The following is a 23,317-nucleotide window of genomic DNA, read 5'->3' as shown; positions in this document are numbered from 1 at the left end:
CTGATAAAGTTGCTTCATTAACCGTTGTCTTTCCTAATATTATTGATGGTTTGGCGATGATGACATAAAATATTTTCGAGTTGGCCAGATGCCTTGAGTACTATTAGACTATGTATTCTCTTTGGGTTGGACTTCTGCTCATTTGAGCTATAGACTCAGTTACGGCCTTTTCTGTGGATATTGGCTTTGTCCTGTGTTATGGCCTGTTAAACTTTTCAATGCAATATTTTAATTGCAGGTTAAAAAGTATTAAATACAACATTTATAATTTTTTTAGTAAATATAAAATATATTTATTTTTACTAGTTTATTATAATAAAAAATTATTTTTCATAAATATTTATTAAATATAATATATTTCCTATGTTTAATAAGTATAACAATGCTTATTTTTAATTTAAAATTTTAAATTAAAGTAATACATATTTAGTAGTAAAAGAATTTAAAAAATTACATTGGTAATTTATTATTTTTTTTCAAAAAAATTATTTAATCACCAATTGAAAATTTTAATTTATTAAAATTTAGGATATGAATCTAAATTATTATTATTTTTTATATTATTAAAAATTAAAATATGTTAATAAATTGAGGTAATATGTAATTTAACCTTATTTTTTTCTAACAGCCAACGAAAGAAAAAAAAAATTGAGGAAGGAGTAGGGAATTGTTTGATTCTGCAAGGGGAGGGCCAACTGCAGAGTAGTTTCCACGGAAGAATTCGAGGAAGAGGGCAAGCTGCATCTCCTGAATACCGAAGCTTAGAAAAATGGCAGTGAGTTTGGAAGGAGTAAAGGTAATTCTTGTACCATACATGGCGGCTCACGTCCCCAAGTACCATCACTGGATGCAAGACCCGGCTTTGCTCCAAGCCACCGGGTCGGAACCCCTCTCCCTCGAAGAGGAATACCAGATGCAGCAGTCCTGGACCCAAGATCCCCTCAGTTCTCTCTCTCTCTCTCTCTCTCTCTCTCTCTATCTGCTGAAATATTGTCTGATTGATGAATTCTGTTGTTTATTTTAGTTTTCTGATCACAGTTAGCAATTTTTTTTATTGTTTACTTTGATGGGTATTTAATAGTTTGAGGCCGTGCTTTTGCAGAGCGAACTTTTATCGTACTGGATAAGGACTTGATAGAGGGAGACTTTGTTCATGGAGATTCCCATGAGGAAGGTCAGTTCAAAATTTGTTGGAAGCATAGTTTTTAGTTAAAATTTATTGGGTTCTTAATTTTGTTCATTCCTGTTTGTGGTTGGATGTAGTGGCAATTATATGTAGTTCTTATTTATGATAAAGTTAAGGACTTGATATATCGTGCTAGAAATTAAAGGATATGCATAGTACTGGTCACCCAAAGTAACCACAAACATTTTTGTTAATTGAAATATGAACCTCTTTGTTGTTCTACACGTTTCCCAGTTGCACCGACACATGCTTATGATATCTATGTTTGTTGTAAACAGGTCCTTCTCTTTAACATGAGCAGCTACTTGATTTACCCACAAAATTTCCATGGTTCACATCCTATGAAAGTGGGAAGTGAAGGAGATGCAGAGAAAATCAACTTTTTTCTCTGTGCTCTATATTTATTGTGCTTGGGATTTTTCCATAGTTGTTCTTTTATATAACTTTCTCTACGATGAGACAGTGGATTTATTAAAAGCTCTCAGTTATTTACTTAAACAGTGTATTTTATGTTCATCAGTTATAAGGAATTAAAAGTATGTTTATTTCTAGCCATGGTAGGTGATGTAAATATATATATGAATGACTTGGATGACCCACATTTGGCTGAGATTGAGATAATGATAGCTGAACCCAAAAGGTACTTCATTTGTGATTCTTTCTTCCATGTACATGTGCTAGGCTTTTTGTTACTGAGTTACAAGATCTAGTTTGCTTTTCATTTTGTCTTTTGAAAATTTCCTGGACTTCATTTATTTTATGAGGACAGGGAACTTCTGTTGCTGATAGAAGCTAAGTAAAATTTCCACTTCATTTTAACCTTATTTCTTATCATTTTTCTCATGCTAGTGTAGCCGTAGTAAAGGCCTTGGGAAGGAATCAGTGTTAATGATGATGGCCTACGCTATCCAGAATCTTGGGATCCGTGTTTTCCGTGCTAAAATTGGAGAATCAAATGGAGCATCTCTTAATTTGTTCAATAAATTGGTCTCTCTCTCTCTCTCTCTCTCTCTCTCTCTCTCTCTCAAGAGTTACATATAGTTTTGGGCATATTGTCGAAAAATTGCAATGTTTTCTCCCTTTTACAATTATAGTTAATCCTTTCACTTGTGTCAATTATATAAAGAGAAAATTACTATTTAGTTTCTGTGGTATAACAAAACACACAAATTAGTTCTCGTGTTTTCATAAATACACTAAATAGTCCTTGTGGTTTAGAAAATTCTATTAAGAGGCCCCTTCCGTTAAGTTTTAGCACTATTATTGTTAGTTTGTACAGTAAAAAGTGAGAGAGAAGCTAATGGTAATAGTGAAAAACTAACGGTAACAATGTTAAACATTAATAGGAAGGACCTTTTAGTTGAGTTTTCAAAACTGCAAGAGCTATTTAGTATATTTTTGAAAACATAGGGATTAACTAGTTAGTTTCGCCATATCATAAGGATTAAATAATAATTTTTTCTTTATATAAACAACCTTTTATATTTTTTATATTTACCGTATGAAACAGTCAAGAATGTACTTGGAGTGGGCCAATTGATAACATCATTTATTTACTTCTAATAAATTCTACATTAATGTTAATGTGGCATATTAAAATTCAATGACGTTGAACTACAAAGTAACTTCTTTTCAACTAAACAGTTTTGCAAAAACCATTCTTGGATATTAACGTTTTTCAATGATTAAATTAATATGGATTTATTTGAATTAAATAAATGAAGCATCATCAGTTGGCACACTGTAACCTGGCTATTATTGATGTTAGTGAGATGGGTTATTTATATAATGGCTATGGACTAGCTAAACTGCAAAATGAAACAAACTTTTGGATTTTTTTGGACTATTATACCTTTAATTTTTGTACTTTCATGTTCATGCGGTGCCAACTTTTTATTGTGAGGCTTGCATTATGTGCTTATGTCTGTTATATTTTTGTTTCTATCAGGCTGATTAAAGTTCTTTATGGTTGTTTTAGGGCTTTGAGAAGGCTTCTTATAGTGAAATCTTCAAAGAGGTGATTATATTTTAGTGTTTTAAGCATAAGAAGATATTTCAGGATCATGTTTAAATTTGAGGATATGTATATTTCGCTAGTTATTGGGGAATTGGAATTTACTCTATTTTATGAATTGGGTTAAGGAAACATCTGCCCCTTACATCCAATTTCATGTAGGCTGAATGACTCTAATAATGTTTCTCCATTTGCAGTATAGCTTACTGTTTAGGCTGTGCAGTAAATGAGTCTCTCAAAATCATCATGGTGGAAGAAAAACCTGTGGCTTGGCATGTAATTGTGATTAGCATAACTTAATCTGACGAATTAAGCATTTAGATTAACTAATGATTTGCTTTGCACTTACTAAGGCAAGCCTAAATGTCTAGTGTTATTTATTTATTTTAGTAGCCCTAGATTTATTGGTAAAAGTATGTGAATATGTTGGTGGAATTGATTATTATCCTCATGGCTAAAGACAGTTGAATAGATTTTGTATTAGTTAGTTGGACCAATTTCTCATTATACTAAGTGGCTTTATGCACATTAGTACCAACATCTGAATATCCGTTAATCCATGTGATGAGTGAAGAAAACCATAATCTATGTAAATGTAAAACTATCTAATATAACGTGTACTGCATCTTCAAATTTGGGCCTTTATGGCCATGGCTTGTAAATGTACCATAATGAGCCTTTAGAATATCTTATATACAGTCCTTGACCTGTAAAGTGAACTTTATTCATAAAAAATGGCATTTATCAATTGTATGTATTCTTCTGGTCTCATCTAATCCTGAAAACTTTGACAGGTGACATTGGAATTACCACTGACAAGGACCAAACGTGAGGAACTGCTGAATTTGATTGGTATCATGGTTATACACAAGTAGCCTTCGAGAATTGTTAATTAATTTTATTATATTCCTCTTTCAAGGAAATCTTCCCGGGTATTAGACTGTTCTCCTGAATAGTTCTAAGATTGTTTTTGACTTTAATTCTGATATTCCTCTCTATTGCGAGGATGATAATTTCAACTATGTTGAAATCACAATGCTAATTTGATGTTTCCTTTCTATATTTCACCATATTTTTGTTGTTTTGTTTCTTAAGATCAAACTACTTGGTTGAAATATTTGATGCTGTGTTCTTACTTCTTATTATGTGGAATATCCTTAGATTTCTAGACGCACAAGTTTAACTTAGTTTACAAATCGCTTTGAAAAACAAAAGGGTGGCCTTGCACAAAGCATCTTACACTTATGGGCTGGAAGGGTTGATGTACGCAATTTTACCTCTGCTTTACACGGAGGTTATGGCCTGAACTTGTGACTTTTAGGTAAAAAATGGAGTAACTTTACCACTACACCAAAGCTGCCCTCTAAATAGCTTTTAATAGGACGGAAATATAATTGCCAGATAACTTGGTTTTAACTTTAAATGTGGAATAGCAATTTCACTATCTTAACTTTTCATTAAAATTTAAACTATATAATAATTATTAAACACAGTAGATTTTGTAAAATTTTTGAGGTACAAGTTTCTAACACAAGTGAGGAATAGCTATTCATTAGTCATTGAATAGCTACTCAACTCCTTTCCCATTCATTCTGAAATTAAACACATCCACAAAACATAAGCTATTATATTGCTTACAAAGACGAAAACTAATAGAACGACTGACCAGAGTTCTTGAATATTTGTGGATATACTGACACAGGGGGGTAAACATGTGCGTGGACATGCTGGAATTCTGGCCTCTACTACTGTGTGCTTCTATCATGAAAGAAAACTTATTCTTCCCATTGATTGAACATTTGGTCCCAAAAGTGCATGATGTCACAGAGTAAGGGATTCAATACTCGAATCTCACTCCCTACCGTGCGGCACTTAGCTCCACGAACTAAGTTCAGCCCTACCAATAGCTCAAAACAAGAGCGGTTGGGTGATTGTGGCAATGGAAGCTTGATTGTGGAGAAAAAGGTATTGATTAAACACAAAGGAGAATGATGATGGAAGGAAGAAAATTTTATTGCTTCAAAAGAAAGCTTTACATTGTTTCACTATCACTTTGTGTTTCACTTGTCTCTCTATCTCACTATATGTACAAATAAATCCCTAGGTGGCTATTTATAGGCATTCCACCTCCTCAACATGTGGTGGAGATGCATTCTCTCACATGTGGCTAGAAATGTCTCTCTAGAACTTTTAGGGACTAAAACGTAATTTCTCACCTTGGAGAGAATTCTGGACTTGGTAGCCAATATGCTTGTGGATCCACTTGGCTGGGATGAATCTGCTGGCCAACAAATTTCTAGAAGTTTCTGGGCTGTTTTGGGCTGTTTTGGCGTGCTGCTGGCTAACTTGGGCGAAATTGGCCAATTCTAGGCCAATTTGGAACCTCCAACGACCAACCAAGATGTTCTGGCCAATTCCTGCATGCCCCAGGTGCTTCTGGAAGCTTTGCACGCCTTCCAGCCCGTTTTGCGCCTCGCACTGCCTCGCCCGTAGATTGGAACCTTGTCTGGTTATAGCTCCGTAGGCCAAACCAGTGATTGCCCCACAGCTTCCCTCGCGCGCCCGCGCTTGCGCTCCCTGCGTGCACCCGCTTTGCGCGCACAACGGCCTAGCGCTTCTCCAACGCCTGCAACACTCCTGCGCGTTCCGTAGGCTTACCATGCGTTTCGCAGGCCCAGTTGGCAGAGGCCCTTCCCCTGTAGGCCTACCAGCACCTACCAACTGCCTGTGCGCCAGCCAACCCTGCAGTTGCTGCCGCCAACGCCCATAGGCACTCCACAGGGCTGCTCCCACAATTCTTCCTTCACAAAATTCTTTGGATTTTTGGGAGGCATGGGAAGAGTTGTGACATTCTCCCCCAGCTATTCTCGTGACGCCCTCGTCGCGACTCCATCACAACACCGCACCTTCGACCTCCATGGTTTACTCATCCATGGTGCAAATGGAGAATGTTCCTCAGACTTCACCTCCTTTGGAGAATCACCAATAACTCTTTGACTCTCCACACAAGTCTTCACATACCATTTGACATCCATCACCATGTGATGCCAATAAAACTCACGTCCAAATATCGCCATCATCTTTCTCATACTTGGACGACCACAATGCATGCAGTCATGATACCACCTCATGACCTCTTCACGCAGCTTGCCCCATCTAGGCACAAACATGCTGCCAGGCCTCGTGCTAATGAGCCCATCATCAAACATAAACTTCCTTGTCATACCACCGCGAGCCAACTTCACCAACTGCTTGGCTTGCGCCTGTCACGACTCTTCCCATGCCTCCCAAAAATCCAAAGAATTTTGTGAAGGAAGAATTGCGGGGACAGCCCTGTGGAGTGCCAATGGGCGTTGGTGGTAGCAACTGCGGGGGAGGCAGTTGGCTAGCGCATAGGCAGTTGGCAGGTGCTGGTAGGCCTATGGGGAAGGGCCTCTGCCAACTGGGCTTGCAGAACGCGTCGTAGGCCTACGGGACGCGTAGCAGTGCTGCGGGTGCTGGGGAAGTGTTGGGCTGTGGTGCGCGCGGAGCGGGCGCTCGAGGGAAGCTGCAGGGCAATTGCTGGTAGGCCTATGGAGCTGGTTGGCCTACGGAGCTGGTTGGCCTAACGAGGTTCCAGTCTGCGGGTGAGGCAGTGCGAGGCGCGAAACAGGCTGGAAGGCGCGCGAAGCTTCCGAAAGCGCCTGGGGCGCCCTTGAACTGGCCAAAACATCTTAGTTGGCCGCTAGAGGTTCCAGATTGGCCTAGAATTGGCCAATTTCGCCCAAGTCAGCTAGCAGCTTGCCGGAACAGCCTAGAAACTTTTAGAAAACTTGTTGGCCAGCAGTTTCATCCCAGCCAAGTGGGTCCCACAGGAAACTTAGCTATCATATTCGGAATTCTCTTCAGGGTGAGAAATTACGATTTAGTTCCTGAAAGTTCTAGATGAGCATTTCTAGCCACATGTTAGAGGATGCATCTCCACCACATGTTAAGGAGGTGGGATGCCTATAAATAGCCACCTAGGGATTCATTTGTACATATGGTGAGAGACAAGTGAGACACAAAGCGATAGTGAAGCCTTGTAAAGCTTTCTTTTGAAGCAATATAATTTTCTTCCTTCCATCATCATTCTCCTTTGTGTTTAGCCAATACCTTTTTCTCCACAATCCACAATCACCTAGCCGCTCTTATTTTGAGCTATTGGTAAGGCTGAACTTAGTTCGTGAAGCTAAGTGCCGCACGGTAGGAAGTGGGATTCGAGTATTGAATCCCTTACTCCGTGACAAGTGGTATCAGAGCATTGGTTTGTTCGTTGGGGGAAAAATGTCCAATCCAAGCGAGGTGATTGCTGGAGGCACTGCTTCAATGGTTGAGGAGCATGGTGGCGGCAAGAGGAAAGGAAGGGGCAAGTCAAGGGAGCCTGCAAGAGCTAGGGAGGAGCTCGGTGACATGTAAACCCGTCTTGCAAAGGTGGAGCTAGTGTTGATCGAGGAGGAGAAATTCGAGGAGATGGAGAAATTCGAGGAGGTTGACACTCGCATTGAGGAACTTGGTAATGGGATGGAAGAGTTCCGCGAGGAGATGCAAGGTGCCCTCAATTCCACCATCGAGAAGCTAGTGAGTGAGACGAAGTCACTCAGGCACGCCCATTCCGAAGATAATGCTAGCATAAAGGAGGAGAACCGTTTCCTAAGGGCGGAAATGGACAGGATGATGGGGAATATAAAAGAGCTCGAGGAGCAAATGGCTTTGATGCGCTCCGTGGTGGTCCAAGGCCGCATGGCAGGGACATCATCCGCTTTGGGAGCTCCTATGGCATGTGTGGAGGTGCCTAAGCCGAATGCGTTCAAGGGGAAGCGCAATGCTAAAGAGATTGACAATTTCTTGTGGAGTTTGGAGCAGTACTTCAAGGCACTAAGAATTGTGGAGGATGCAAGGAAAATTGATCTTGCTCCACTATATTTAGTCGACACTGCTATGGTCTGGTGGCGAAGAAGGTAGGCTGACATCAAGAAGGACACTTCCACTTTAGCGACATGGGAGGGTTTTAAGAGAGAATTGAAGAAACAGTTCTGCCCTGTGAATGCTGCTCACGAAGCACGAGCAAGGTTAAGGAGACTTACTCAACGTGGGACTATTCGAGATTATGTGAAGGAGTTCACCGAGGTAATTCTCGAAATCCTTGGCTATCCTGATAGTGAAGCTCTCTTTGCTTTTGTGGATGGGTTGCAGCATTGGGCGAGGCTTGAGATTAAAAGGTGTGGAGCCCAAGATCTTGCCAATGCCATTTCTATTGCCGAGTCCTTGACTGAGTTTCAGAAAGGGGACAAAGGCAAGAGTGTTGAGCAAGCAAAGAGCAAGAGTAGTGGCAACATTCGTGAAAGCAAGGAGGGAAGTCCGAGACTGTGGAGACCTAAGGAAGGGATGTCCAAGGGGTGGAAGATGCCCAAGGATGAAAGGGAGAAGCCTCTACCGAAGTGTTTCTTGTGTGATGGACCGCATCTTGTGAGAGAATGTCCAAAGCGCAAGGTTTTGTCTTTTTTGGTAATGGAGAAGGAAGCGAGCACGCAAAAAGGGGAAAGTGCGAGCATGGGTGCCTTACAATTAGCTGCCATCGATGTGAAGCCCAAAGAGGTGGTGAATGAGCGCAAGGGATGCTTGTTTGCACCTATGGAGGTAAAAGGGCAGTCCATTCATGCTTTGGTGGACACTGGGGCTTCGCCACCAGACCATAGCAGTGTCGGCTAAATATAGTGGGGCATGATCATCTTGCATCCTCCACAATTCCCAGTGCCTTGAAGTACTGCTTCAAGCTCCACAAGAAATTGTCAATCTCTTTAGCGTTGCGCGTCCCCTTAAACGCATTTGGCTTAGGCACCTCCACACGTGCCATAGGAGTTCCCAAAGCAGATGATGGTCTCTGCCATGCCGCCTTGGACCACCATGAAGCGCATGAAAGCCATTTGCTCCTTGAGCTCCTTTATCTTCCTCATCATCCTGTCCATTTCCACCCTTAAGAAACGGTTCTCCTCCTTTATGGCAGCATTATCTTTTGAATGGGCGTGCCTGAGTGACTCCGTCTCACTCACTAGCTTCTCGACGGCGGAATTGAGGGAACCTTGCATCTCCTCGCGGAACTCTTCCATCCCATTACTGAGTTTCTCAATGCGGGTGTCAACCTCCTCGAATTTCTCCTCCTTGATCAACACTAGCTCCACCTTCGCAAGACGGGTTTCCATGTCACCGAGCTCCTCTCTAGCTCTTGCAAGCGCCCTTGACTTGCCCTGTCCTTTCCTCTTGCCGCCACCATGCTCCTCAACCATTGGAGCAGCGCCTCTAGCAATCACCTTCCTTGGATTGGACATTTTTCACCCAACGAACAAACACTGCTCTGATACCATTTGTCACGGAGTAAGAGATTCAATACTCGAATCTCACTTCCTACCCTGCGACACTTAGCTCCACGAATTAAGTTCAGCCTTACTAATAGCTCAAAACAAGAACGGTTGGGTGATTGTGGCAACGAAAGCTTGATTATGGAGAAAAAGGTGTTGGCTAAACACAAAGGAGAATGATGATGAAAGGAAGAAAATTCTATTGCTTCAAAAGAAAGCTTTATAAGGCTTCACTATCATTTTGTGTCTCACTTGTCTCTATCTCACCATATGTACAAATGAATCTGAAGATTTTTGGAAGAATATTGAGTATTCTTGTATTTCACTCTCTTGATTTATACAATATGTCTACATGGCTATTTATACACAAAGAATCATATCTAAATAGGAAGCAAATAATCAAATAATAATTACAGAGATAATTAAGGATCCTAATCAAATCAAATCCCTAGAATCAATTAGGATTAGCAAATAAGTCAACACTCCCCCTCAAGTTGGTGCAAAGATGTCACACATGCCTAACTTGCAAATCAGATTATGATAGATCTTGTTGTTAAGCCCTTTAGTAAACACATCCGCAAGTTGCTCAGTAGAAGTCACATGAACTAGGCTCAAGACACCGTCTGTTAATTTTTCTTTAATGAAGTGCCGATCAATTTCAATGTGCTTCGTTCGGTCATGTTGGACTGGGTTTTGTGCTATACTTATAGCAGCTTTATTATCACAATACAAGGTTATCTTGTCTCTCTCGGACAATCTCAACTCTTCCAATAACTTCTGCAACCATAAGAGTTCACACACTCCTTGGGCCATTGCTCTGTATTCTGCTTCCGCACTTGACCGAGCAACAACACTTTGTTTTTTGCTCCTCCAAGTGACAAGGTTTCCCCCCACAACTGTGCAGTAGCCAGATGTGGATCTCCTGTCATCGAGAGATCCTGCCCAATCTGCATCTGTAAAACTTTCAATTCGGAGATGACCATGTTTGGAATAAAGAAGCCCTTTCCCTGGCGCAGACTTTAGGTATCTCAAGATGCGAAGTACAGCTTGCATATGAGTCTCGCGAGGGTCATGCATGAATTGGCTGACTAAGCTAACAGCATAGGCTATATCCGGTCGAGTGTGTGAGAGATAAATCAACCTTCCTACCAATCTCTGATATCTTCCAATATCCACGGACTCACCAGTTCCTGCTTTCAGCTTGTGGTTACTTTCAATGGGAGATTCTGCTGGCTTACACCCCATCATACCAGTTTCTTTCAAAAGATCCAGAATGTACTTTCTTTGAGAGATGAAAATTCCTTTTTCTGATCTGGCCACCTCGATACCTAGAAAATATTGCAGTTTTCCCAGATCTTTGATTTCAAATTCCTGAGCTAACAACCTCTTTAGTTGAGCCATTTCCTCTTTGTCATCACCTGTCACCACTATATCATCAACATACACAATAAGAAGGGTGATCTTACCCTTATGATGTTTGATAAACAGAGTGTGATCAGCATTGCTTTGTTGGTAACCGAAGGACATCATGGCTCTGCTAAACCTGTCAAACCAAGCTCTGGGAGATTGTTTTAGCCCATACAAAGCCTTTTTTAACTTGCACACCTTTCCTTGTGTCTTCTCATCAGCGAACCCAGGAGGAATTTCCATGAATACTTCTTCCTCTAAATCTCCATGGAGGAAAGCATTCTTCACATCAAACTGTTGCAAGTCCCAGTCCAAGTTGGCCGCGCAAGATAACAGAACTCTGATTGAATTCATTTTTGCAACTGGGGCAAATGTCTCTTGATAATCCACTCCATAGGTTTGGGTGAAACCTTTAGCAACCAATCTGGCCTTAAATCGTTCAATTGTGCCATCAGCTTTATGTTTCACTGTGAATACCCATTTACAGCCAACGAGTTTCTTCTCAGGTGGAAGAGTGACAAGCTCCCAAGTTTCATTTTTAGTCAATGCTTTCATCTCTTCAATCATTGCTTTCTTCCATTTAGGATCTGCAAGAGCTTTCTTCCAATCCTGTGGAATAGACACAGAGGAAATAGACAAGGCAAAGGCTCTATAGGAAGGTGATAAAGATTCATAAGAAACAAAGTTAGAAATAGGGTGTTTAGTGCAAGATCTGACCCCTTTTCTTTGTGCAATAGGTTTATCTAAGTCATTGAAACATTCAAGAGTTGTGGGTAACTCACCAGAAGAAAGAGTTGTGGGTAACTCACCAGAAGAAGATTCATGACTAGGTAACTCACCAGGAGAAGATTCTTGACTCTGAGTAGACTGCATAATGGCTTCTTCTGCCTTGTCTCTCCTTGAATACCTTCTCAAATCTGGCTTGTCCAAACGACCAGTTCTCTCTCCCTGATTGGACATCTCCCCCTGTCTACTAGAACTCAAACTTTCTGGTTGAACCATATCACTCAAAATTACAGAATTCGGGATCACCTCTTCTTGCTCATTATTCTCCCCCTGAAGAGGTGAGGGGTTGGTACTGAAGTAGGGTTCAGTTTCTCGGAAGGTAACATCCATACTAACGAAGTATTTCCTAGAGGGAGGATGATAACACTTGTATCCTTTCTGTGTTGGAGAATATCCAACAAACACACATTTAAGGGTCTTGGGATCCAGTTTTCCTGCCGTCCTAGTATGGACAAAGCAAACACACCCAAATACTTTTGGTGGAACAACGTATGAATTCTTCCCTTGTAAAACCGCCAAAGGACTCATAAAGTCAAGGTTCTTGAGAGGCATTCTATTGATAAGATAAGCAGATGCAAGAATTGCATCTCCCCAATATGCTTTGGGTAGATTCATGGTGAACATAAGAGATCGAGCTACCTCCAATAGATGCCTATTTTTCCTCTCAGCAACGCCATTTTGAGCACTAGTATAAGGACAAGTAGTCTGGTGTATTATCCCATTATTCTCCAAATAAGCAGAAAAGCTACTATCCATGTATTCTCTTCCATTGTCAGTTCTCAAAATTTTCACCTTAGTATTAAATTGAGTACAAACCATCTTATGAAAGGATTGAAAACAAGAAAAGACATCACTTTTAGCTTTAATCAAATAGACCCAAGTCATTCGAGTACAACAATCAATAAAGGTGACAAACCATCGATTACCAGACAATGAGACAGTTTGAGTAGGCCCCCAAACATCAGAATGAATAGTCGCAAAAGGAATTTGACTTTTATTATGACTCAAAGGATAGGATGTTCTAGTGTGTTTAGCATATTCACAAGCATCACAAAATAGAGAATCAAACTGAGTTCTAGCAAACAAATTAGGATAAAGTTTTTCTAAGGCAAAGAATGATGGATGTCCTAACCGTCTGTGCCACTATATTATTTCCTGATTGACATCTTTATTTTCTCCAAAACAGGCTTGAGATATCGAAGAACCTGGATCACCCTCCAACATATATAAGCCATCATGCAGTCTACCATTGCCAATCCTCTTTCCTGTGTGAAGATCCTGAATAACACAATGATCAGGAAAGAATTCAATTTTACAATTAAGGGCATTGGTGATAGCACTAACAGATAAAAGGTTGACAGGAAAGTGGGGAACATGGAGGACAGATGATAATTTAATATTGGATGTGCAAATAACAGAACCTGTTCCGGATATGGGAGTAAAAGAGCCATCAGCAATTTTGACACTATCTTTGGTTAGGGAAGGAAAATAATTGAGAAGGCCTTTAGACGAACCTGTCATGTGTCTATTCGCACCAGAATCGATAATCCATGGAATATTATGGAGAGATGAAGTATTACCTGACTTTACAACGTCAGATGTGGCACTAAAGAATGAGGAATCAGAGTTAGGAATCGAGATTCTTGTACCTTCTGCTATCGACACCCTTTTACCTTCTGCCATTGACACCCTTTTACCTTCTGTCATGGTAAAGGTTTATAAACGGTGACAGAATAGGAGGTATTCAAGGGTGTACACACAAGAGAGCCCAATCGATTCACCAAAAGGACCGGGTAGCAGCACGGGAAGGCCGGAAAGATGATCGGAATCGTCGCCGGAGTGATCGGAGCAGCAAAGCAGTGGCAGATGATGGGTCACGCGCCGGGAAGCGCCGGGTCACGCGCCGGGAAGAGGTGGCGCGTGAGCCTCACGCGCAAGCTTTTCCGGCGTCGGGGCTGGTCGATCGGCCGGCGGCAGTCCGGCGGTTCTTCTGGTGCCGGCGGTGAGAGAGTGAAGGGCTCCTAAATGGGTTAGTACCAAAAAAGTAAATTTAGGGTTTTGAAACCCTGAAGAGGAAAAATTGAATTTGAACCCAAAAAATCAGGAAAAAAGGCTCTGATACCATGAAGATTTTTGGAAGAATATTGAGTATTCTTGTATTTCACTCTCTTGATTTATACAATATGTCTACATGGCTATTTATACACAAAGAATCATATCTAAATAGGAAGCAAATAATCAAATAATAATTACAGAGATAATTAAGGATCCTAATCAAATCAAATCCCTAGAATCAATTAGGATTAGCAAATAAGTCAACAGAATCCCTAGGTGGTTATTTATAGGCATCCCACCTCCTCAACATGTGGTGGAGATCCATTCTCTAACATGTGGCTAGAAATGTCTCTCTAGAACTTTCAAGGACTAAAACGTAATTTTTCACCCTGGAGAGAATTCTGGACTTGGTAGCCAAGATGCTTGTGGGACCCACTTGGTTAGGGTGAATCTGTTGGCCAACAAGTTTCTAGAAGTTTCTGGGCTGTTCTGGTGGGCTGCTGGTTGACTTGGGCGAAATTGGCCAATTCTAGGCCAATTTGGAACCTCCAGTGGCCAACCAGGATGTTCTGGCCAGTTCCCGCGCGCCCTAGCCGCTTCTGGAAGCTTCGTGCGCCTTCCAGCCTATTCCGCGCCTCGTACTGCCTTGCCCGCAGATTGGAACCTTGTCTGGCGCAGCTTCGTAGGCCAACCAGCTCTGTAGGCCTACCAGCGATTGCCCCGCAGCTTCCCTCGCGCGCTCCCGCCTGCGCTCCCTGTGCGCGCCCGCTCCGCTCGCACCACAACCCAGCGCTTTCCCAGCGCCTGTAGCACTGTTGCGCGTCCCGTAGCGCGTCCCGTAGGCCTACCATGCGTTCCGCAGGCCAAGTTGGCAGAGGCCAAGTTGCAGAGGCCCTTCTCTTGTAGGCCTACCAGCACCTGCCAACTGTCTGCTCTGCAGTTGTTGCCACCAACGCCCATAGACACTCCACAGGGCTGCTCCCACAATTCTTCTTTCACAAAATTCTTTGGATTTTTGGGAGTATGTGAAGAGTCATGACAATGAGCATGAGGGATGCCATTTGAAACTAAATCACCAGCCTGCTAGACATGATTAACAGTAGTTCCATTTTCTAGTGGGCCAACAATAGCAAAGATGGTCATCTCATTGTTATCATAGGTTGCAGAGATGTTGGAAACCCTGAAGCTGAGAGTATCAGGTTGCATTGATGGGTTCATACTGGTTACTGGAGTTGGATAAGCAGTCATTCTTCCATTAGAATTTTGAAAAGCAACTAATGCCTGTGATCCAACCATGCCTGTTCCGGTCGGGTTGATTGCCCATGCAATCCATCCCGTAGGGGCTTGGTTGGTTTTGTATGCTATGTGAATGCTTCTTGTGGAGGCAAAGTAGTTCCAGTGGAGTTGAGCTTGCAGCGACAGAAGGTCGATGCAGGAATAAAAAACTTGGTTATTTGGAAAGGTGAAGTTCGAGCATGATTGAGCATGGGTGAGTAGGTCCAAAGAAAGAAGTATGCCAACCAGCAATGTGAGTTTTGGAGGTTATATCCATAGGGATATTGATGTTCAAAGGCTTACTCAGACTATTGTGCACCTGGCTGGCAATGGAGAGAAAGGTTTGCAGCTTTGCAAAGAAAGTCTGTTTCTGTTATTACCTGATGGAGACCGAGTTTTCAGGATTCAGGCAACTGAATTTTCAGGAGCTATTCCATAGGTGAGGGATAACACATTTTAGAGTCCGTTTTAATAGGCGTGGGGTTGAGTAGATAGTCTATGGTTGTTGACTGGTTAATTATAATGTTCCTTTGCACGCCATGTTAGTATAGTTGGATTTAATTGTAATGACAGAGTCATGAAAGTTTGCTTCTTTTTCTGTGATGAGTTTATAAAATTTTCTTTCTAAGTGTTTTCTCCAATACTGCAACAGTGTTATTTCCAACCGAATCCAAATTGGACAATACCATGTCTGGAAATTGGACGCTATCTGATCAACCACCTGGAAAATAGGAGGAAAGTTGCAGTTTTGTTTAGGAAAAGAAATGCATATGATATGTATCTTTCTAGAATTTGTTGTTTAATGATTGATGTGTAAAGTATGTTTTGTTCAGAAAACAAGTTCATGGCATGCACATGACTTGGTATGTTAGATAGGAAAGGGAAATATAGATGTGATAAGATGAGTGAGGAAGAAGAAATCTTTCAGGTGAAGAGAGCAAGTCAAGAGCAGACAAGAAATGTTTTACTTGTATGAAAATACAATATGCAAGGAAAAAGAAGCAGGGAAATTTGAATATTTCATCAGAGCTGAAGTGGTGGTTTTGGCTTGCAGCCTTAGGTACAGAATGGCTGCTAATAATACTGGTCCTGGAAGAAGCATAGTATTTTATGATTCTGTTTGTTCTGTAAATGCTGTTAAAGATTTGATTATTTCATCAGAACTGATTGGTTCTTTGTTTACTCAGCAAAATTCAGGCAAATGTGAAATATTCAACTCGTTTTTTAAAGGAAATTTATTTATGCTTAATGCATACCGCACTTTTTAAACATAAAATCCAAATCCATGATTTAGAGTTACGTTTAAAAGTGATTTTTTTAAATTTATGGTTAAATTATAGTTTTAAAATTGTCTAAAAATAATTTTTTAAATTTATAGTTTTAAAATTTTATTTAAAAGTAATTTTTTTAAAAAAATTAAGCGATTAAAATATATTTTTTAAATATTTAAGTGTTTAAAAATAATATTTTTTAAAATTTAATGGTTAAAATTAAAGTTGTAATGTTTGATGGATAAAATAATAGATAAAAATGATAAAATATAAATGTTCAAATATATATTTACTCAATTTATTTATTTAGTCCTTTGAAGTGATGAATAGGATTTTGCAAAAAAATGGCCAAATGAATTTTTAGTAGAGAAGTAAAACAGGGAACATTAGCAGCCATCCATCATTAATTTCTCAGTTTACTCGAACCATTTAATTTAGGATCAAAAATCCTATTTTTGACAGAAAAAATATAATAATTATTTTTTAAATATATTTTAATAATAGAGTTATACAAAAAATAATTTTTCATTAATTAGACACTTGATTAAAAAAAAAAAAGGTGAAATAGTGAATTATCTAATTCTAAAAGTTCAAACACCATTTATAAATTAGATAATTCACAAACACAATCATATTTAAAATAATATATGAAAGTTTTTCATAATTATAAATATTGTGATGAAATGTTAATTTGAAAGCTAATCAATTAATAATGAGAATGAATAGAAACAATATTGGGTAAACTAAAAAATAACAATAATAAAAAAAAGAAAAGAAAAAACAACCAAGATAGGAGAGGTCTAGAGTGTCAAATATAGGTAGGGGTTAGCAGTATTCGGTTTAAATTGAAAAAACCGATTGAATTGAATTGATTTAATAATTTGATTTGGTTTTTTATACATTTCGGTTCGGTTTGGTTTTTAATTTCAAAAATTTCAGTTATTTCAGTTTGATTCGGTTTTGATCAGAAAAAAACTGAAAAAATCGAACCGAACTAATTAGTGATAATAATATATTTTTTCAATAATATAGAGAAATTAAATCATATTAAGATTAAAATATTTTAATTAAATTTTAAAATATTAAAATAAAGTGTAAAAAATAAAAAAATTATTAAAAATAAAACTGATCAAACCGAATCGAATCAGATCAGTTCGGTTCGATTCGGTTTCTGACCAAAATCGGTTCGGTTCGGTTTTCATAAACACTAAAATTTTGGTTTTCGGTTTATTCGGTTCGGTTCAAAACCGAACCGACCGAATGCTCACCCCTAAATAATATGTGTTCTAAGCACCATATCCATCAGTCCCATTGATATGCTTGTCGGAGCTGGCTGTTTTCTTTCTTTTGAGCACAATGATCCAAGTAGAAATCTCCAGGAGAGCTGCAACAGCACCCAAGAATATGATAATCCCAGTGTAGATCTTTTTCCATTTCTTCTCACGGTCTAAAATGTCAAAACCCCCATAGATGTTTTTGATACTCAGAATGATGGTTGCATATCCAATGGAATGGTGATAGATGTTCCAATACAATCTGTACTTGTGATCTGGCTTTGGCCTCAACAGCAAAGCAAATACCTACACAGCATTCAGTTCCAAACATCAGTATCAGATGAAAGAAAGAATTTAACATTACAGAAACGCTGACATTTTAGGCGAACAAAGAAATAGAAGGTTACTTAGATGAAAAAGAAGACCAACAAGAAAAGATTAATTACCTGAAGAGTTACAAAGCAGAAAAGGGTGATGCCAATATTTCTGTGTTTGCTGTATTTGATTCCAGGAGAATCTCTGCCGAGTTTAAGACCAGTTCCCCATCCAGCAACCCCAACGATATATGCAGATGATTGGCAAGCTACATGCAAGTAAAACCAGGCTGGGTTTGCTACCTTAAACACCTTCAAGTATCTGGCTATCATTATTCCCATTGGCATCAGAACTCCCCAGCTCACTGCATTTAGTACTCCATGAACCTGGAAAATTTTCAATAGAAAATCACCGTTAGGAGTCCATTTTTTAATATCTCCTAGTTATGATGAAATTGATAAACTTTGATCGCTTACATTCTTCTTACTGCTTGTTCGGATAGTTCCTGCAACGGTTGCTCCCGTCTCAAAATTTATAGTCCCTACAGATGCTTTATTTGTTGAATCCATGGCATGAGGATTAAAAGTAGTTCCACTCATGGGACCTTCCTGCCACACTTGGTTGGTCGATATTAGGCTACTCGTAAGATGCAGAGTAGCAAAGATTATCATATCGCCATTTGAATACTCTGCTTTAAGATTGGAGACCTGAAAACTCAAATCGCCAGGTTGCATAGACGGGGATAAGCTGGTTATTGGGGTGGTATAAGCAGTCGGGACGCCGCTGGAGTTGAGAAAAGCCAGAATAGCCTGTGACCCCACCATCTGTTGGCCGTTGGGATTGAGAGCCCATGCAACCCAACCGTTTGTGGATGCTCCAGTCTTGCGAAAAGCAATATCAGCTGTGAGGTTCGTGGGATGGTAATTCCAATAGAGGAAAGAACTCAACACAGGAAGATCGCTGCATGCAGTGAATAATTGATTGCTGGTGAAAGTATGGCCCCTGCATGTTTGAGCCAAAGATGATGGAACAAATAAGGAGAGAAGCAGAGCACAAGAGAACAAAACAGTTTCCCAAGAATTCGCCATGGCTGTGAAAAAAGACGATAGTAATTGCAGAGATATTATGGATTGATCGTGGCTTGAGAGGTCCAGAACTCGAGATGTATTATATATATATAGAGGAGTCTCCTAGTAGCATTCAACAAGGAAAAGCAGGCTTCTTGGAAAGCAGGTTTCTGTGACCAATTCCGCCTGAAATATGGAGAAGGAAATTGGTAAATAAAAAAAAAAAAAAGAAAATAGAGTAAGAAATTATATCATTTTAAATCAGCATTGGAAAAGGAGAAGGAAATTGCAGGTAAAGGTGTCTGGTTTCCCGTGGAAGCAGCGAAGCAGGCGAGAAAGCCCACTGGGGCGTTGGCCTATTGGCAAGTGAGCTAATTTTGATACCTAAGAATGTATTATGGGTTTGTAGCTTTAAATATTAATTTTATATTTTATTATTAAAAATTTTAAAAGCTTTTTTTTAAAAAAAATTAATTAATTTCACCTTAAATAAGAAAATTTTTTGGGTAAATTATCCAACAACTTAATTTGGGCATGATTAACCATTTCCCTAAAGTTTATGGACAAAAAATATATAGTTTTTTCTTACTTATTAAACGTTTGTTGTTAATGAAATTCAACTTAATAATAATAATAGCATGCAAAATTAAGGGATATTTAGTTCAGTTATTTAAATTTTTATAAATTGATAGGGCATCCAAATAATTGAATTGAAATATTTAATAAATGTTTGAAAAAAATAATTAAGCTAATAAGGAGTTAATAAAATGTTTATTGACTGTATTTTATGTCATCTCTATATGCAGAGGTTCTTTTTTATTTTTAATTTTTACAATTAGGGCTATTAATTTGTGGTTTTTTTTATTTAACTATGTCATCTTTTAAAAGTATTAACTATAATTTTTAAATTAAAATTTACAACAATAAATTATTTAAAAATAATAAAAAAATATAAAATATTACAAGTATTAGTTAAACTAGTTAAATATTTATTCGTATATATAGAATAACTATCTTACAAAACAATTGCCAAAGTGGGCGATCAACTGTCATCATAAGATAGGGACACGTTACAACCGAGAGAAAAAAAGACCCAGGTGTTTCAAGTCGGCCTCAGTACAAATTGCTCTTAGGTCGGACATACTCATCTTCTCATTGCTCTCAGATCGGACAGACTCATCTTCTCAACTTTAGGGTGAGTCTTCGTAAGGAAGTTATTGTTACCAACTACAATCCAACAGATCCCTTTTATATCTGCGATCACGGGATTCTCGATCAACTAGCCGGTAAAAATCCCTTACTAACGAGTTAGTCATATTATCGCCAGATTATCAGAAAATACTATATTTATCTCAATTTTTTACAGTATAAAAGGAGAACGATTACAGAGATAAATGCACGCTATTATCTTACAAAACTACTCTTGAGTTCTAAATATTATACTCGCTCTTCTTTTCCTTTTACTGATTTAGCGTCGGAGTAGCTGCCATAGGCGCCAACCACCTCGCGTTCTCTGTCGTGTAGATGGACCAATCACAATATAACTTCATTCCGACCACGTCACCAATTTATTTTCAGCAACATCATTCGGTTCCGTTGTTAGGATCTCCATTTAATCCTTTCTATTCATTTGGATTAATGGCCAGTCTCTTATTCCTTTTCTCATAGAAAGAAATCTCTCTTTTTTACTTTCGAAATGGCTGGTAGTTCACGAGTTGTTGTTAAGGTTGCTACTAATGAGAGCGTCATCATCACTTCTGCCCTTGACAGTGGGACAAACAGGCCTTGAATGGTCAATAAAGCAGATCTCAATAACTTGACCAATGAGCAGATGCTCCAATATATGTAGAAGTTGCAGGCTACTCTCGAGTAGTACAAGGCTCATGGGGAGGCTTCAGTCACGACTCTCAGGGAAAGGGAAGAAGCCCTCATCGACACCCCGAGAACTCGTACAGAGGCGATAAAAAGACGGTCCGAAGGGAAGGTCAAGGCGAAAAAGATGAAGCAAATGATGTTTCGAAAAGTGTGGACTGGAAGCTGGTACGACTGTTCAAAGGTAGCAAAAGGAACAAGAGGAGGACTTTGGCATGGAGGATACCTTGCCTCTTTCAGAAAAAATTTTGGCAAAACTTTTCCAATTAAGTTTAAGCTGCCTAGCTTGGACAAATATAATGGAACAGCAGATCCCAGAAGCCCATGCAGCTTCAGGATGTCAATAATTTTGTGTTGTGTCGAGTATTTTCATCAATACTCACAGATTTAGCTCAGAAATAATATTAACATCTGAGCCCAGGTTCGATTCAAAATTTTATGCAGTTCGCTACATTATTTAAATATTGATTTATTATTTGTATATCTCCCAAAAAACTATCCTCTGACTTGTAGAAGATTCGCTAAGGAGAGGGCGAGTCTTTAAGGAGTTTTATCTCACATTTCAATGCAGAAACAATACAGGTGGAAGAATTAAATCATGAGATAACATGTGAAGTATTAAAGAAAGGGACATGCAACATCAAGTTTATGGATTCCCTAATCAAGAACCCAGCTGCTATGTACTAACAGCTAATGGACAAAACTCAAAAATACATTAGGTTGGATGACGAGGTCCAAGCAGTGAGAGAGGACAAAAAGACGGGTCAAAAGCAAAACCGAAAGTTAGAGGGGCGAGGATATGAAGAAGACTGAACAAAAGCTTCTAAGCTAATAAATCGAGAATTCGTCAGGTCAGAAGACCGAGCATTGGATCGTAGAAATATAAAGCTTCTAGACCAATAAGTCGGTAATTCGTCAAGCTAGAAGATCAGGTGTCAGACCCATATAAACAAAAGCTTCTAGGCCAATAAGTTGGGAATCCATTAGGCCAGAAAACTAGACGTTGGACCACAAAAATATAAACAAAAACTTCTAGGCTAATAAGTTGAGAATCCATCAAACTAGAAGACCGGGCGTCGGACTCATATAAACAAAAGCTTCTAGACTATAAGTTAGAAATCTATCAGGCTAGAAGACTGGACATTGGATGGCAGAAATATAAAGCTTCTAGGCCAATAAGTCAAAAATTCATTAGGTTAGAAAACCAAGCGTTGGACCACAAAAATATAAATAAAAACTTCTAGGCTAATAAGTCGAAAATCTGTTAGGCCAGAAGACCGGTGTTGGATCCATATAAACAAAAGTTTCTAGGCCATAACTCAGAAATCTGTCAGGCCATATAAATAAGGCCATAAGTTGAGAATCCGTTAGGCCAGGAGACCAGGTGTTAGTCCCACTAAACAAGGTCGTAAATCAAAAATCCGTTAGGCCAGAAGACCAAATGTAGTCCCATTAAGCAAGACCATAAGTCAAAAATCCGTTAGGTCAGAAGACCAGGCATTGGTCCCGCTAAACTAGGCCGTAAGTTGAGGATCCGTCAGGCAAGAAGACCGGGTGTTAGCTCCACTTTACAAGATGTTTCTACATCATTTCATGACAGGCCGCAAGGCAGATATATGTTGGGCCGACCAACTGGGTGTATAACGATCCAAAATCGGACCGTTACCGGCGCTAGGATCCAGATCGACTTAAGGTCACCGGGACCCGTAGCAAGCCTAGCATACAACCTGTCATACCTGATAAATCCCATACATGATCATATATTTTCATAAAAATTTTAAACTTTCCATCTACCAAGCTTAACCTGTGCATGCACTAATACTGAATACATAAAAACCCCGCACTAGAGCCCTCATCAAATGATCTAGTTGGGTCAACATTACATACATCAAGCTTAGTTTACATTACATTCATTAAAACATTACGTATAGATCATGTATCAAAAGGGAATTAACATAACATTAGGGCCAAGCACAATACTAAACCTCCTAACATTTAAATACAATACTTTACATTACATTATCTTTCATTATTTTCTCATGTCCACATCTAACTATTACATCCATAGAACCTTTACTCTTGTTGACCTCCTAGTCTATCCCGGACCTGCAAGCCTGGGGGTTAAGGGAAATGGGTGAGCTACTAGAGCCCAGTGAGCAGAATAGTAAAACAATATATTAAAATTCATGCTTTCATGAAATGCATCACATCACAAACAAATCACATCAAGGATGGACTTATCACCAATAGCCCTCTACACATTCCAATAGTGCCAGAGGCGTAGAATGGGCCTCACTGGTCTTTCTCTTAACATAACGTAACATAACATTCCAATGTGCCAGGGGCGTAGAATGGGCCTCACTGGACTTTCGTACCGTATCATCGTCATCATATCATATAGAGGACTAATGGATCATC

The 23,317-nt window shown here is 39.4% G+C and overlaps 2 protein-coding genes across 2 annotated transcripts; one reads left to right on the top strand and one right to left on the bottom strand.

Annotated features, from left to right (window-relative positions):
* The first annotated feature begins 612 nt into the window (after window positions 1-612).
* LOC110628354 (N-acetyltransferase 9-like protein) lies at window positions 613-4,258 on the top strand. Its single transcript, XM_021774991.2, has 6 exons — window positions 613-944; window positions 1,103-1,174; window positions 1,739-1,826; window positions 2,041-2,173; window positions 3,165-3,203; window positions 3,995-4,258. The coding sequence occupies exons 1-6, from the start codon at window positions 770-772 to the stop codon at window positions 4,073-4,075; spliced, it is 588 nt and encodes a 195-aa protein (XP_021630683.1). The 5' UTR covers window positions 613-769; the 3' UTR covers window positions 4,076-4,258.
* Window positions 4,259-17,533: 13,275 nt separating this feature from the next.
* Window positions 17,534-19,087, bottom strand: LOC110628932 (cytochrome b561 and DOMON domain-containing protein At5g35735). The gene is made up of 3 exons (XM_021775768.2): window positions 18,437-19,087; window positions 18,092-18,346; window positions 17,534-17,951 (listed from the first exon to the last, which is right to left on the bottom strand). Exons 1-3 carry the CDS (start codon window positions 19,046-19,048, stop codon window positions 17,658-17,660), a joined length of 1,161 nt encoding a protein of 386 aa, XP_021631460.1. The 5' UTR covers window positions 19,049-19,087; the 3' UTR covers window positions 17,534-17,657.
* Window positions 19,088-23,317: the final 4,230 nt, after the last annotated feature.

The sequence above is a fragment of the Manihot esculenta genome, chromosome 12, assembly GCF_001659605.2.
Source record: "Manihot esculenta cultivar AM560-2 chromosome 12, M.esculenta_v8, whole genome shotgun sequence".
NCBI classification, from domain to species: domain Eukaryota; kingdom Viridiplantae; phylum Streptophyta; class Magnoliopsida; order Malpighiales; family Euphorbiaceae; genus Manihot; species Manihot esculenta.
This window is presented reverse-complemented; position numbering and strand designations above follow the sequence as displayed.